The 15,389-nt window shown below is 59.3% G+C and overlaps 1 protein-coding gene across 1 annotated transcript in view; it reads left to right on the top strand.

Moving 5' to 3' along the window:
- Positions 1 to 15,389, top strand: part of EYS (eyes shut homolog) — a 91,707-nt gene that overhangs the window by 35,318 nt on the left and 41,000 nt on the right. The window contains exons 14-25 of the mRNA XM_064164046.1: positions 3,049 to 3,171; positions 4,137 to 4,241; positions 6,841 to 6,963; positions 8,065 to 8,178; positions 8,990 to 9,103; positions 10,153 to 10,266; positions 11,070 to 11,267; positions 12,388 to 12,509; positions 12,589 to 12,710; positions 13,391 to 13,650; positions 14,122 to 14,218; positions 14,766 to 14,873. Of these exons, the coding sequence (XP_064020116.1) occupies positions 3,049 to 3,171; positions 4,137 to 4,241; positions 6,841 to 6,963; positions 8,065 to 8,178; positions 8,990 to 9,103; positions 10,153 to 10,266; positions 11,070 to 11,267; positions 12,388 to 12,509; positions 12,589 to 12,710; positions 13,391 to 13,650; positions 14,122 to 14,218; positions 14,766 to 14,873 (1,600 nt within the window). The remainder of the gene's footprint in view (positions 1 to 3,048; positions 3,172 to 4,136; positions 4,242 to 6,840; positions 6,964 to 8,064; positions 8,179 to 8,989; positions 9,104 to 10,152; positions 10,267 to 11,069; positions 11,268 to 12,387; positions 12,510 to 12,588; positions 12,711 to 13,390; positions 13,651 to 14,121; positions 14,219 to 14,765; positions 14,874 to 15,389) is intronic.

Here is a 15,389-nt window from a genome sequence, read left to right as displayed (position 1 = left end):
CCCCCAGAGCATGCAGGCTTCCCTCTGGGTAGGATCCCACAAGTTCTTAAGGCAGCATCTTGTGGAGAGAAAAACAGAGCCCTGAACTGCTTCAGGAAGATTAATTGATTAGAACAACATCCAAAACTCCCTCAGCTAAGTAAACTTGCAGCCAGAGAAGGTTTCCCAGCCAGCTGTTTCCATGGCAACCCCCCTGCCTGGGCTTGCAGCAGCCAGTTCTGCCTTACTCGGGGTGCTGCTCCCTGGGTGCTTTGTGTCAGTGGGCAGAGGTTCCTGCTGGAGCCAATCAAAGCATCAGGTGGGATGCCTGAGAGCAGGGGGAAGTCATTTGTCTTCCAGTGGTGTCTCTGGATTGTAATGGGGGCAATGCAGAAGGTGCTCTCCCTGTTCCATCAGCATTGAGCTGGCCCAAGAAAGTTCAGGAGCTGTTGGTTGGTTGATTTTTAGGTGCAGTTTTCATGCCTGTGGACAAAACAGGAAACTGTTGGGAATATTAAGTAGTGCTTTCCCAGTTGGCACTGCAGTAGGTTGCCCAGGGAGGTGGTCCCCATCCCTGGAGGTGTTCAGAGTGCTGTGGCCATGGTGCTTTGGGCTGGGGTTTAGCTGCTGGTTGGGCTGGATGGTGCTCGGGGCCCTTCCAGCACAGCCAGCACTATGGCTGCATGTCTGCTGCTCGAAGCTTGGAGCTGGAAGGGAAGAAAGGGGATGTTGTGGGCAGTCCTTAGCCAAGGCCTTCAGTAGCTTGCAGCTGCAGACAGATGAGATGAACCAGAGCTTAGAGAGAGTTTAGATCTGTCCAACTCAGGCTGAGATAGCTGCAGGTAGGTGAGGTGAGATAGAATCATTTGGGTTGGAAAAGACCTTTAAGATCACTGGGTCCAGGCAGTCCCTAGCTCTGCCAAGGCTGGGGCTAACACATGGCTGCCCAGGAGCTGGTGGAGTCCCCACCCTGGGAGGGGTTGAAAAGGCACAGGGATGTGGTGCTGAGGTTTAAGTGGCTGTGGCTGAGCAGCAGTGGTAGCACTGTGAGCTCTGGGCGAGTGGTTGGACTGGATGACCTCAGAGGTCTCTTACAGCCCCAGCAGTGCTGTGATTGTCCTTTCTGGAATTAGTTGCTGCTCCTATCAGCAGAGCTCTGCCCTGAGTCAGTGCTGAGGAAATGTCCTTTTGCTGATGCCTTTCCTGTGCCTGCTGATGATTCAGGTGGGAAGGGTCTTGGGAGGTCATCCCCGTCCCTCTTGTAGCACACTGAGTTAGCTCAGGCAGGCCAAGGTCCAACATGTTCCACTGCCAGGGCTGCCACAGCCTCTCTGAATGCCCTGTGTGGGTAACTCGGGGGTCAGTGCTGCATCTGCCTGCCTGCACAGCTCCGGGGGCGGCTGCAAGCTGGCAGGAGCAGTTGGTGTGCCTCAGGGGAGGGTCTGCAGTGCTGGGGAGCTCACCCGGCTGGGGAGAAGAGCCACCAAGCTCCGTTACGTTGGGCACAAGCTGCTGTCAGGGCCGGGGTGGATGCGCCGCAGGGCAGGTCCTGGGCTGCTGGCTCGGTGAGGCAGCGAGCGTGGGCTGGGACTGCACTCTGGTGGTGGTGAGGGCTAAAGGCACGGAAGGCTGCTGTGGTGCCTTGGCCCCAGCTGGCAGGGAAATGCCCACACCTCTGCCGGCTCAGGCCCTTGCAGAGGGCGTGGAGGAAGGAATCAGAAGGACAGAAGTGAGAGAATTTGCCTAATGGAAGCACAGTCAGGAACCTGTTCCCTACCTCCCATCAGCAGGCAGGGGTTCAGCCAAGAGTCCAAACAGGGTGGAGTGCCCAGATAGAAGCATTAAGGTTGCAGATGTCTCTGTAGCCCTGAAGTCCAACCACACACCTCCATGACCCAGTGCTGGTGCCGGGGAGAAGGCTGGGCCTGATGATCTTGGGTCTCTTGCGACCCCAGTGGTTCCATGGCTCTGTGCCCACACCTCAGGGCTTGCTGGCAGTGGTGGCATTGACAGCTCTGGGTGAGCACCTGAGCTTGATGCCAGAGCTCTCTTCCAGCCCCACTACTTCTAGGATTCTATGCCCACAGGTTTCCACCTCTAGGGTTGGTGTCTCCTCCACCTCCCTGGGCAGCCTGTTCCAGCACCACCTTTTCAGGAAAGATGTTTTTCCTAATGTCCAACCTAAACCTTCCCTGCTGCAGCTTGTGAGGTGTCAGCAGAGAAGAGGGGGCCAGAGTCCCCTCCCTGCCCTGCTGCTCTCCCTGCTCACAGCTGCCTGCTGGGCTGCAAGATGTGGGAAGGCAGCTGAGAACTGAGCTGGGAGAAGATCCTTCCGCAGGTAGCCTGCCTGATCAGCTGAGGGAAAGGGAAGTCTTGGCAGCCACAGCCATAATTTGTGGCTTAATTTTCACCTGTGAGAGATGATTGAGCTCTAATGCAAATGAGGGCTTGCTGCACACACTGTTACCCAGCCGGAGGCCAGTCTCAACTGTTAGGAGTTAGGGGTCAGTGGAATTTGGGTTCCTGGTCAGTTTGTGAGATTATGGAGCTCTGCCTTGTGCTGAGAGCTTGCATTAGTCGTGGGCCTCCTGCAGCCCTGGCCTGTGGCAGCACTAATGGCACTGCTTTGATGCTGTGACCAGCCATTAGCAGCCATGGACAGGGCTGCCACTGGGGCTTCTCCAGTGGCTTGAAGAACCCAGGAAAAGCACTGCTGGGCTCCTGAGCTTGGTAAAAGTCACCACCACAGCAGGAGGAGTAGAAAAAGCAGCGAGTGGCTGGGAGCTGGAGTTACAAACCACTATCAGATGGGGCTGCAAAGCACCTGGAGGTGGTTTTGGACAAGGCCTTGTGCAAGCTGTGCTGGCAGGAGGTGTCCCTGCCCTCTGCAGGGGGATTGGGTCTGGGTGGCATTGAAGGCTCCTTCCAGCCTGACCCATTCCCTGCCCCTGTCATTGAGTAATGGAACCAGCAAACCCTGAGGGTTGGTGTTCAGTTCCTAACTCCTCTGGGAGAGCAGGGTCCAGGTACAGCTGAATAATGTCTAAGTCTCTGTTGATTTTTCCCAAGGGTTTGAAGGTCTGAAATGTGAAATCAACTTTGATGAGTGCACCTTTGGCTTCTGCAAGGGCAACTCCACCTGCCTGGACCTGGTGGCAGACTACAGCTGTGTTTGTCCTCCAGGCTTCACTGGTAAGGTTTGGTTGTTAAATAGGTTAAGTTTCTGTTCCCTTTCCTGAAATCTAAGCACAGAAACATAAAACCATGGAATTGTTTCAGGGAAGGGGCTACAGGAAAGCCAGGGAGGCACTTTGGAGAAGGGCTGGGAGTGCCAGGACAAGAGGCTGGCTTTGAGCTGGAAGATGGGAGACTGAGACTGGAGATGAGGAAGAAATTCCTCACTGTCAGGGTGGGCAGACACTGGCACAAGTTGCCCAGAGAGGCTTGGACTCTCTCCCTGTCCCTCCTGACCTAGGAGCTGTTCCCTGTCCCTCCTGACCTAGGAGCTCTCTCCTGCTGAGGGAAGACAGGAGGTCAGGAAGCCCCCAGATCACCTGAGGGGATGCTGAGAGAAGCAGGAAGGCTTCTTGCAGCTTCTCCTCCCAGTGTGTTTTTTGCCTTCTCAAGGGAGGGCACCTGAGTGCTGGCAGCTTTGCCAGCTGCTGCCTGGAGCAGGACAGGCCAAGGAGCAGCTCCTGACAGACAAGGAAAAGGCCTTTCTGTCCCATAAATCAAAGCTTGCTGTCAAATGCCATCTTGTGGGCAGCATCTTGTGAGTCAGCATCATGGAGTCATGCAATTGTTTTGGTTGGAAGAGGCCTCTAAGAGCATCCAGCCCAACCCTCAACCCAGCCCCACCACAGCCACTCAGCTACGGCCCCAGGGGCCATGGCCACACCTGGCTGCAACCCCTCCAGGCATGGGCACTCCATCTCCTCCCTGGGCAGCCTCTGCCACTCCCTGCCCACATCTGCATGAACATCTGTATGAAGATGTCCACTTTTAGAGCAGCCAGACAGAAATCAAAGTGTATTTCCAGCCTGGGAAGCTGGAATTCTGCAGCTGTCCCTCGCACTACCAAGCAGCATTTCTGCTTCCCCAAGCCCTGTGTGATTTGTAGCTTCAGGGTTTCATTCTGTGTGTTCTTTTGCTACCAGACAAAAACTGCTCCACTCCTCTTCAGGACTGCTCCTTCCAGCCCTGCCAAAATGGAGGCCATTGCCAGCAGCTGAATGGTGAATCCTACTGCAGCTGTTTGCCAGGTAAGGAGGTCACCAGAGGGCTGCAGAACCTCTGCTGCAGGAGCAGGCTGAAGGACTTGGGACTGTTCAGCCTGGAGAAGGCTCCAGAGAGACCTCAGAGCTGCCTGCCAGTGCCTGAAGGGGCTTCAGGAGAGCTGGAGAGGGACTTTGGACAAGGTCTGAGAGAGTGCCAGGACGAGGGACAGTGGCTTTGAGCTGGGGGAGGGGAGAGTGAGAGAGGAGATGAGGAAGAAGTTGCTGGCAGTGAGGGTGGGCAGACACTGGCAGAGGCTGCCCAGGGAGGCTGTGGAGCCTCCTGCCTGCAGGTGTTCAAGGTGTCCCTGAAGAGGTGCTAGGACTTCTCTAACTCTGCTCCTGCAGAAGGGGATGGAGACTGAGAGTGTGTTTAGGAAGAGTGGCAAGAGATTAGAGAAACTCACCCCACAAAAGGCTGAGAGTGGCTGCTGAAGGATGCTCTGACTTCTTTGCTGCAGGAGTGGTCAGGCCCTGGCAGAGGCTGCCCAGGCAGGTGGTGCAGTCCCCATGCCTGGAGGGGCTCAGACAGGTGTGCCCATGGCACCTGGGGCCAGGGTTCAGTGGCCGTGGAGGGGCTGGGTTGAGGGTTGGACTGGATGCTCTTGGAGGGCTTCTGCAAAAGAAATGATTCTGTGGCCCTCAGATTCCATGGTTCTCTCCTTCCATGGTTCGGGCTTCTGGGCAGGGTTAGGCTGGACAGTAGGGAGCATTTTTCCCAGGCAGAGTGGTCAGGCACTGGACTGAGCTGCCCAGGGAGGTGTGGAGTCACCAAGACTGCGTGTGCCTGAAGGTGGTTTGGATGTGGTGCTTGGGGCCGTGGCTTAGGGAGTGCCTGGCAGAGCAGGGATGTGGGTGGGACCTGGGACCCGGAGGGGCTGCTGCAGCTGCAGAGTGTCTGTGGTTGACTCCATGCTCCCATGGCTCTGAACTGAAGGAGAGTCCCAGCCCAGTGAGGCTTCTGTCTGTAACATGGCCTCTGCCTGGGGCTGTCACATTTAGTGCAAGCGAGGAGAGAGGTGGTGCAGGACAGCTCTGCTCGCCCCGGGGGTGGCACAAGATGCCCACTGGAGGTCTCTCCCAACCCAGAGCATTCCTGGGTGCTGTGAAGCTGCTCCATGCTGCCAGGGTGCTCTGGAGTTAGTAACCAGCAGTAAGCAACAATCTCAGTGGCAGTGCAAACAGCACCCAGGACGGAGGTGCATTTGCCTAGGCCTGAAGCCTTTTGGTCTGTTAGCTGCATTTCCAAGGGAAGCACAGGATTTGCATCTTCCCCAGCAGCACTGATCACTCACAGCCAATCCTGCTGGCCCTGACAGTGCCCTTAGTGTGAGCTCCCAGCTGACAGCTTCAGATGGAGCTGCCACTGGTGACAGAAGCAGCCATGGAGTGACGTTGCCAGGGAGCGCTGCGGGCTGGGGCTGCCTCAGCTGCAGGCAGCTCCCTGCAGACTCCAAGTGTCAGAAGCTGCCTGGGAAACATCACTTTTGTCAGGAGGCATTTGGCTCTGGCAGCAAGAGAGGTCTGGAGAAGGGAAGTGTGGCATTTCTGGGGGGAAATGGGCTTCAACTATTCTGCTCTGAAAGCTGTGCTCTGGAAAGGCCTGAGCTAGCTCTTGGCTGTGCTGAGGCTTTTATAGAGCAAATGTCACATCCTGGCTGCTGCTGCAGCTCTGATAGAGCTGTGTCAGAGTCACAGAACTGTCCTGGCTGCTGCTGCAGCTCTGATAGAGCTGTGTCAGAGTCACAGAGCCACAGAATTGTCCTGGCTGGCAGAGACCTGAGACCTTCCAGTCCAGTACCAACCCAGCCCCACCATGGCCACTGAACCCTGCCCCAAGTGCCATGGACACGCCTGTCTGGAACCCCTCCAGCCATGGGCACTCCACCACCTCCCTGAGCAGCCTCTGCCACTCCTTGACCATGCTGCCACCAAAGACATTTTTCCTCCTCTCCAACCTAACCCTGCCCTGGCACCATTCCGGGCCAGTTCCTCTCCTTCTCTCACCTCAGAGCAGGAAGCAGAGCCCAAGCCCAGCTCCCTGCAGCCTCCTCTCAGGAGCTGCAGAGAGCAATGAGCTCTGCCCTCAGCCTCCTCTGCTCCACACTGCACACCCCCAGCTCCCTCAGCTGCTCCTCCCCAGCCCTGCTCTCCAGAGCCTGCCCCAGCTCTGTGCCCTTCTCTGGAGATGAAGAAGAAATTCTTGCCAGTGAGGGTGGGCAGACACTGGCACAGGCTGCCCAGGAAGGCTGTGGCTGTCCCCTCCCTGGAGGTCTTCCAGGCCAGGCTGGATGAGGCCTTGAGCAGCCTGTGCTGGTGGAAGCTGTACCTGCCCATGGCAGGGGCTGGCACTGGATGGCCTTGGAGGTCCCTCCCAGCCCATTCCATGGCTCTGTGGTTACTGCAGGCCAGGCTCAGCCACACAGTTCTTTGTTCCACCATATCTGGGATATTCTACCCTGTCCTGGGGGCCTGGAGGTACAGGTGAAGAACACAGAAGTGCTGACCAGGATTTCTGCCTCCCTTTCCTGGTGTCTGGGGCTAAATGTGATGCTGAAGAGTTGCTCCTCCTGCTCTGCTCCCCCAGGCTTCACCGGGCAGCTGTGTGAAGCTCCTCTGGCTGCCTGCCTGGCCCAGCCCTGCGGCGCCTCCAGCATCTGCAGAGACACTCCGGGTGGCTATGCCTGCTTCTGTGCCCCTGGCTACATAGGTGGGTCCAAAGGGCACTGTGCAACACCTGCTTGGCTCAGTCCTCACAGCAAATGAGGCTGCTCAGAAGCAGCAACAGCTGCAGTCCACAGCACACCCCCTGGCTTGGGCAGAGGCACCTTCCCCTGCTGGCGCAGAGGGACTTGGCTGTGGCAGGGCTTTCAGCTGTGACAAATCCTGATCCCAGGGAACTGTTTCCACTCCAGCAACTCCTGCCCCTCTAGACAGGGAGTTTGTCTTACTCTGATGTGCTTGCAGATGCCACCCAGCTGCATGCTGGCTTGCATGGGCCTGCTTCCCTTCCTCTCATAGCTGAGCAGGAGCACAGCTGCTGGATCTGCAGCCCAGATCCAGGGCACCTTCAACTCCTCAGGTTGCTCCAGAGAAGGGCAAGAAAGATGGGGAAGGGTGTGGAGAGCAAGGATGGTGAGAAGCAGCTGAGGGACCTGGGGGTGTTTAGTGTGGGGAGGAGAAGGCTGAGAGGGGACCTGCTCAGTGTCTCTGGATGGCTGAGGGGTGGGGGCAAGAAGCAGGGGCCAGGCTCTGCTCAGTGGTGTCCTGGGCAGGACAAGGGACAATGGACACCAACTGGCGCCCAGGAGGCTCCAGCTCAGCATGAGGAGAAAGTTGTTTGGTGTGAGGGTGCTGGAGGCCTGCAGCAGGCTGCCCAGAGGGGCTGTGGAGTCTGCTTTGGAGGCTTCCAAGCCCAGCTGGAGGTGTTCTGTGTGCCCTGCTCTGGCAGGGCTGGGACTGGATGATCTGCAGAGGTCCTTTCCAAGCTCTGCCAGGCTGTGATTCTGCCATTCTTGGTGCCTCAGGAACACTCCAGAGCTTTCTGCCTTGAAACCACCAAAATGCAGTGACTTTGGAGCACAGCTGTACATGAGCCTTTGAAATGCCTGCCAGGGTTTGGAGGACACTGTAGGCACAGCTCACCTGCAGCCTTCAGCAGCAAGAAGTTCATTCCCCAGCAGACAGTTTCTGGGTGGTTGCTGAAGGCTTCCAGTGCCTGCCCCTGGTTATTTCTTGTTGCTATTGCTGCTTGCAGTGGTGCCAAAGCATGCCAGGATCCTGATGCTGTGACTCCTTCCCTTGTTCCCAGGCAATAAGTGTGAGATTGAGGTGAATGAGTGTCTCAGTGACCCTTGTCACCATGGAGCTACTTGTGTGGATCATCTGAATGCCTTCAGCTGTCTCTGCCAGCCTGGATTTGAAGGTATTAAAAAACCCTCTTTGAACTGTGACAGAGCACAAGAAGGAGCAGGGCAGGATTGTCCCCTTGGACTCAGCCCTGCCGAGGCCACACCTGGAGTCTTGGGTTTAGTTTTGTGGCCTCTACTGCAGGAAGGACCCTGAGGGGCTGGAGCAGGTGCAGAGAAGGGCACAGAGCTGGGGCAGGCTCTGGAGAGCAGGGCTGGGGAGGAGCAGCTGAGGGAGCTGGGGGTGTGCAGTGTGGAGCAGAGGAGGCTGAGGGCAGAGTTCATTGCTTTCTGCAGCTCCTGAGAGGAGGCCAGAGCAGTCAGCGAGTGGCAGAGGCTGCCCAGGGAGGTGGTGGAGTGTCTGGAGGGGCTCCAGACAGGTGTGCCCATGGCACCTGGGGCACAATGGCAGGGGTTGGCACTGGATGATCTTGAAGGTCCCTTCCAGCCCAAACCATTCCATGCTTAGTGAGGAGCTTAAGCATTAGAAGTCTGTACGTAGTGTCACAGATGCTGGTAGCTGTATGTAGAGAGGGCAGGAGACAAGTGGGGACAATGTCAGCAACTCAGCACACCATGGAGATGCACCCAGGAGTGCTCCCAAGGGAGGCAGTAGCACTCAGAGCTGCTCTAAGACAGCTGGTACCACCGAGGTCCCAGAGGTGGATGAACAAAACAGCACCACCAAAGCCAATTCACAGTGCAAACAGGGCAGGACAGGCAGGGAAAGAAGGCAGTCCCCTGGAGCTAATAAGTACAGCAGGCAGATGGTGCCAGAGGCTGGCAGCTCAGAGCTCTGCAGCCTGCAGCCAATCTCTGCCCCTACAGGCCCGAGGTGTGAAGCAGATATCAACGAGTGCCTCTCCACTCCCTGCCTCCACAACTCATCCTGCGCAGATCTCCTCGGCGCCTACCAATGCCTCTGCCCCCCTGGCTTCACCGGTGAGTCCTGCCGCTCCTCGGGGGGGAGTCGTGCCGCGGTGCTGAGGTGAGCTGGGACAGGACAAGCTGTGGTGCTGAGATGAGCTGGGACAGGACAAGCTGTGGTGCTGAGATGAGCTGGGACAGGACAAGCTGTGGTGCTGAGATGAGCTGGGACAGGACAAGCTGTGGTGCTGAGATGAGCTGGGCCAGGACAAGCTGTGGAGCCGAGATGAGCTGGGCCAGGACAAGCCTTGGTGCTGAGATGAGCTGGGCCAGGACAAGCTGTGGAGCTGAGATGAGCTGGGCCAGGACAAGCTGTGGAGCTGAGATGAGCTGGGCCAGGACAAGCTGTGGTGCTGAGATGAGCTGGGCCAGGACAAGCTGTGGAGCTGAGATGAGCTGGGACAGGACAAGCTGTGGAGCTGAGATGAGCTGGGCCAGGACAAGCTGTGGAGCTGAGATGAGCTGGGACAGGACAAGCTGTGGAGCTGAGATGAGCTGGGACAGGACAAGCCTTGGTGCTGAGATGAGCTGGGCCAGGACAAGCCTTGGTGCTGAGATGAGCTGGGCCAGGACAAGCCTTGGTGCTGAGATGAGCTGGGCCAGGACAAGCCTTGGTGCTGAGATGAGCTGGGCCAGGACAAGCCTTGGTGCTGAGATGAGCTGGGCCAGGACAAGCCTTGGTGCTGAGATGAGCTGGGCCAGGACAAGCTGTGGTTCTGAGATGAGCTGGGACAGGACAAGCTGTGGTTCTGAGATGAGCTGGGACAGGACAAGCCGTGGAGCTGAGATGAGCTGGGCCAGGACAAGCCGTGGAGCTGAGATGAGCTGGGCCAGGACAAGCCGTGGAGCTGAGATGAGCTGGGCCAGGACAAGCTGTGGAGCTGAGATGAGCTGGGCCAGGACAAGCTGAGGTGCTAGGAAGTCAGGGGGTGCTGGCAGTGCTGCCTGGGGCTCCTTTGGCTGGTGGATGGCAGCTTCTGCTCACCAGGCTGCCTGTGGTGCTGGTGGTGCCCATGGCTGGGAAGCTGCCCTGCTGAAGGTCCCAGTCCCTCATCTCTCCCCAGGTGCGAGGTGTGAGGTGGACCTGGACGAGTGTGCTTCCTTTCCCTGCAAGAATGGAGCCACCTGCCTTGACCACCCTGGCAGCTACTCCTGCCAGTGCCTGGCTCCCTTCAAAGGTAATGAACAGCAGGGGGGGAGACAAACCCAGTTAACTGCAGAGAGCATTTCTGGTGGCCTGAACTGAGCTCACTCTCCCTACAGCTTTCTTAGGCCTCTCTTTCATCAAGCAAAGCTCTCAGAGCCAGCAGCCGACCCTGCCTTAGGCCGTGGGTCCTGTGGAGTGAAGCTGGCTTGGACAGCTCCAGGAGCTTTCTCCTTTCCTTAAACGGGTGCTTTAGAAGCACTCTGGGGCCAGGCTGAGGCAGTCACAGAGTGAAAGGCAGATCCGTGGATGCATGGAGTGGGTGGGGTTGGGTTGGATGGGAGTCCCTGCAGCCTTCTCCTCTCCAGGCTGAGCAGCCCCAGCTCTGCAGCTTGTCCCTACAGCAGAGGTGCTCCTGCCCTCTGATCCGTTCTCTGGAGTTCATGCCAACTGTGCTTAAAAGGTGCTGGACAGCACTCTCCTTGATGCACCTCTTGACGCCCTTGGCCAGAGGGCACGTTCCAGGCAGAGGGGCAGCCGCGGGGCTGTGCCAGGCCGCAGTGCCAGCCGCGGGGTCGCAGCCTGTGCTGCCCCTGGGAGCGGCACAAGGGCGTGCGGGCACAAGGGCGTGCGGGCTGCTCCGCTGCAGCCTCCGTGTGCCGCCCCGCAGGCTGCGTGGCGCCGAGGCGCGGGCCAGAGGGGCCGGGCAGGATGCTGTGCTGGCAGCCAGGTGCTGCGCTGGGCACAGCTGCTGCCAGCTCGGCTCTAGCGGCGCCGTGCTGCTGGGCACAGCCTCCTGCCTGCCCTCCTGCCTGCCGCACCGCCGTGTGCCCGCAGGTGTGCGGTGCCAGCTGGGGGCCTGCGAGGGCAGCAGCCCCTGTGAGAACGGCGCCGTGTGCCAGGAGGAGGCCGACCTGGAGGCCTTCCCCCTGGGCTTCCAGTGCCGCTGCGCCAGGGGCTTCGCGGGGCCGCGCTGCGAGACCAACGTGGACGAGTGCAGCTCGGAGCCCTGCCTGCACGGCTACTGCTACGACAGTGAGTGCGTGGGGCCGGGGCTGGCCTGGCTTGGAGCAGCCCTCTGAGCTCACTGGCCCAGCCCCACCGTGACCGCCGAACCCTGCCCCAGGGGCCACGGCCACACCTGTCTGCTACCCCTCCAGCCATGGGCACTCCTCCACCTCCCTGGGCAGCCTCTGCCACTCCCTGACCACTCTGCCACCAAAGACACTTTTCCTCCTCTCCAACCTAACCCTGCCCTGGCACCATCCCAGGCCGTTTCCTGCCTTCTGTCACCTGGGAGAAGAGCCCAACCCCTGCCTCGTTAAATGAGAATGGCTTGAGTTGGGAGGCTCCATGCTCCTCCAGCCCCTGCCATGCCCAGGGGCACCTCCCACCAGCCCAGGCTGCTCCAGGCCTCATCCAGCCTGGCCTTGAACACCTCCAGGGAGGGGGCATCCACAGCCTCCCTGGGCAGCCTGTTCTAGGGGCTCAGCACCCTCCTGTTAAAGAAGCTCTTCATGCCCAGTCTGGGTCTCCCCTGCTCTGGTTCCAAGCTACTGCTCCTCATCCTCTCTCCACAGGCCCTGCCTAGCCTTCCTGCAGGTCCTTAGATCCTGGCAGGCAGCTCTAAGGTCTCCCTGGAGCCTCCTCCAGGCTGAGCAGACCCAGCTTGCTCAGCCTGTCTTTGGTGCTCCAGCCCTCAGCATCCTTGTGGCCGCTCTCCACGCTCCATGTCCTCCTCATGCCAGGGGTGCACCACTGGGCCCAGTACTCTGGGTGGGGTCTGGGCAGGCAGAGCAGAGGGGGTGAATGCCCTCCCTTGCCCTCCCTTGCCCTCCCTTGCCCTCCCTTGCCCTCCCTTGCCCTCCCTTGCCCTCCCTTGCCCTCCCTTGCCCTCCCTTGCCCTCCCTTGCCCTCCCTTGCCCTCCCTTGCCCTCCCTTGCCCTCCCTTGCCCTCCCTTGCCCTCCCTTGCCCTCCCTTGCCCTCCCTTGCCCTCCCTTGCCCTCCCTTGCCCTCCCCTGTTGCCTTGGACACAGTCAGCAGTTTATGACCCTGCTCTCACCCTGATAAGTGGAGGTGTTGGTTCCCTCTGTTTCCACTCTTCATGCCTACTGACTGCTGCTTTTGATCCAACCCTGAACTGCTCTGCTCCAGTTGTGGATGGCTTCTACTGCCTGTGCAACCCAGGCTATGCAGGCCTGACCTGCGAGCAGGACGTGGACGACTGCATCCTCAACGCCTGCCAGCACCACTCCACCTGCGTGGACCTACACCTGGTGAGTGGAGAGCGCCGGGGGGTGGAAGCTCTGCGCCGAGCGGGCAGCCCCGACTGAGAGCCGCTGCTCTTCCCTGCAGAGCTACCAATGCCTCTGCCCCCCGGGCTGGGCAGGGAGGTTCTGCGAGCTGGAGGCTGACGAGTGCGCCTCGGAGCCCTGCCGGAACGGCGGCAGCTGCACAGACCTCTTCAACAGCTACCGGTGAGTGCTGCCCACCCTGCCCGCCGGCCGTGCCCAGCGCTGCCGCATGGCACCTGCAGGAGCAGCAGCAGGGCAAGGCCGTGGGGGTGCCTGGTGGGGCTGGGGCAGCTCTGCTGTGAGCACAGGCTGAGGGAACTGGGGGGATGCAGCCTGCTGAGAAGGCTCCAGGGGCACCTCAGAGCTGCCTGCAGTGCCTGAAGAGATCCTGCAGGAAGGCTGCAGAGGGACTTGTGCTGAGGGGGTCTGAGCCAGGCCAAGGGCAATGGTTTGGAGCTGAGGCAGAGCAGGCTGAGAGTGGAGCTGAGGACGAAGTTGTTGAGTGTGAGGGAGGTGAGAGCCTGGCACAGGCTGCCTGGGGAGGCTGTGGCTGCCTCCTGCCTGGGGGTGCTTAAGGCCAGGCTGGATGAGGCCTCCCAACTAGACTCAGCTACTGAAGGCCTCTGGAACGATTCCAAACATGTTGGACATGTTCCCATATGACCTTCTCTAGGTGCCCCTGCCTTAGCAGGGGATGCATTGGACCATCCCCAGAGGTCTCTTCCAAGCCCTCCACTGTGATTGAGCAGATCTCTCTGGCTCACCCTTCCCATGTCACTGAGGGTGTTGCTAGGGTCAGAAGTCAGCCCTGGGACATTTTGTGCTCTGCCACCACATCAGCTCTGGTTTCTGGTCTCTTCCAGCTGCTCTTGTGCACCAGGCTGGGCAGGCCCAGACTGCAGCGAGGATGTGAATGAGTGCGAGTCTGAGCCGTGCCTGAACGGAGCCACCTGCCACGAGTCCACCCAGCAGGGGCAGTTTGTCTGCATCTGTCCCCCCTTCTACACTGGAGCCTTCTGCCAGCAGCGCTTCAGTCCCTGTCAGCTGCCTCACAACCCCTGCAGGAACAACTCCACCTGCCTGGCACAGGCTGATGGCAGCCCAGTGTGCATCTGCAGGGCAGGTGAGAGCTCTGCAGCACGGCAGGAGCTGACAGAACAGGGCAGGGCAGGGAGTGTCCCTCTGGACTCAGCACTGGGGAGGCTGCAGCTTGAGTGCTGGGTTCAGCTCTGGGCCCTCACTGCCAGAAGGACACTGAGGGCTGGAGCAGGTGCAGAGAAGGGCGCAGAGCTGGGGCAGGCTCTGGAGAGGAGCTCCACAGGCTGGGGAGGAGCAGCTGAGGGAGCTGGGGTTCACAGCATCGCAGAATGTTAGGGGTCGGAAGGGACTTCTGAGATGATCCAGTCTAGAGCCGGGGCACCCAGGGCAGGGCACCCTGGAGCACATCCAGCTCCAGAGCAGAGGGTTGTTCAGCCAGGACAAGAGGAGGCTGAGGGCAGACCCTTTGGCTCCCTTCCTCGCTGGAGGAACGTTGGAGCCCAGGGGGGCTGTGCAGCAGAGGTCCCTCGTTCACAGGGGTGTAACCTTGTTTCAGGCTTTGAGGGGCCCCACTGTGAAGTGAACAGCGATGAGTGCATGTCCCAGCCCTGCCAGAACGAGGGGCTGTGCGCCGACGGGGTGAACCGCTTCAGGTGAGGAGGGGTCAGAGCAGCAGCAGTGCCAGCCAGGGTGGTTCTCAGCTGGACGTTTGCTGCCCCTCAGTGCCCTGATCTGCCCTTGCTTCATTCCATCAGCGTTGGGCAAAGGGCAGTAAGGCTGGGGGCTGCCAGTCTGGCAGAGCTGTGCCTAGAGAAAGGAGCCCCTGCGCAACCCCTGGAGCTGCGCTGGGACCCAGCTGAGGGAGGGATCTGAGGGCCGTGGTCAGGGGGCAGTTAGAAGCTGGTGGTGTTCCCCAGCAGTCAGGGTGGGTCCAGCCTTGGTGGATATCTTTGTCACCGACCTGGATGAAGGCACAGAGTGATCCCTCAGCCAGACTGCTGATGCTACAGCACTGGGAGCAGTGGCTGTGCTGCCATCCAGTGACACCTGGCCAGGCTGGAGAGCTGGGCAGAGGGAACCTCATGGAGCTCAACAGGGGCAAGTGCTAGGGTCCTGCACTTGATTCATCCCCCTCAGCCTCCTCCATCTCCCATACTGAAAACTAACCCAGTGGCAGCTCTGCCATCTGCTTTGTGCCAGGTGCACCTGCCAGCATGGCTTTACTGGGACACTCTGCGAGGTGGAGATCAACGAGTGCCTGTCCAGACCCTGCAGAAACAATGGCACCTGCCTGGATCTCATAAACAGGTTGGTTGCTGGGACAGGGAGAGGAGCTCCCTGCTGTCCTGCCTGTGTGGGCTGCCCATTGCCTGGTGGGGCAGGGGGAGCTTCAGGGTACAAGGGTGCTGTAGTGAAACAAAGCAGCAGGGGCCACTGACTCGCAGATTGGCTTCTATGTGACCCAAGAGGACAACAGAAGGAGAATGGTCTTCAGCACAACTTCACCTCCTCTTTCTTACCTTTTTGTCCCTTTATTTGCAATAAGAGTCATGGAATTGTTTCAGTTGGCAAAGCCCTGCCAGCTCCTCCAGCCCAGCCCTTCTGTCACTCTGCCAGGCTGGGGCTAAGCCATGGCCCTCAGCACCACAGCTCTGCCCCTGGGAAGCACCTCCAGGGGTGGGCATTCAGCACCTCCCTGGGCAGCCTGTGCCAGGCTGGCAGAAGCCTTTCAGGCAAGAATCTTCTTCTGATACCCTCTCCTGGTGCAATTCTAGGCCAGTTCCTCTCCTTTCCCCTGAGCCCAGGCAGCAGAGCCCAAGCCCA

The sequence above is a fragment of the Pogoniulus pusillus genome, chromosome 25 (genome assembly GCF_015220805.1).
Source record: "Pogoniulus pusillus isolate bPogPus1 chromosome 25, bPogPus1.pri, whole genome shotgun sequence".
Taxonomy (NCBI): domain Eukaryota; kingdom Metazoa; phylum Chordata; class Aves; order Piciformes; family Lybiidae; genus Pogoniulus; species Pogoniulus pusillus.
The sequence above is the reverse complement of the archived record's forward strand: the minus strand, read 5'-3'. Positions and strand labels throughout refer to the sequence as shown.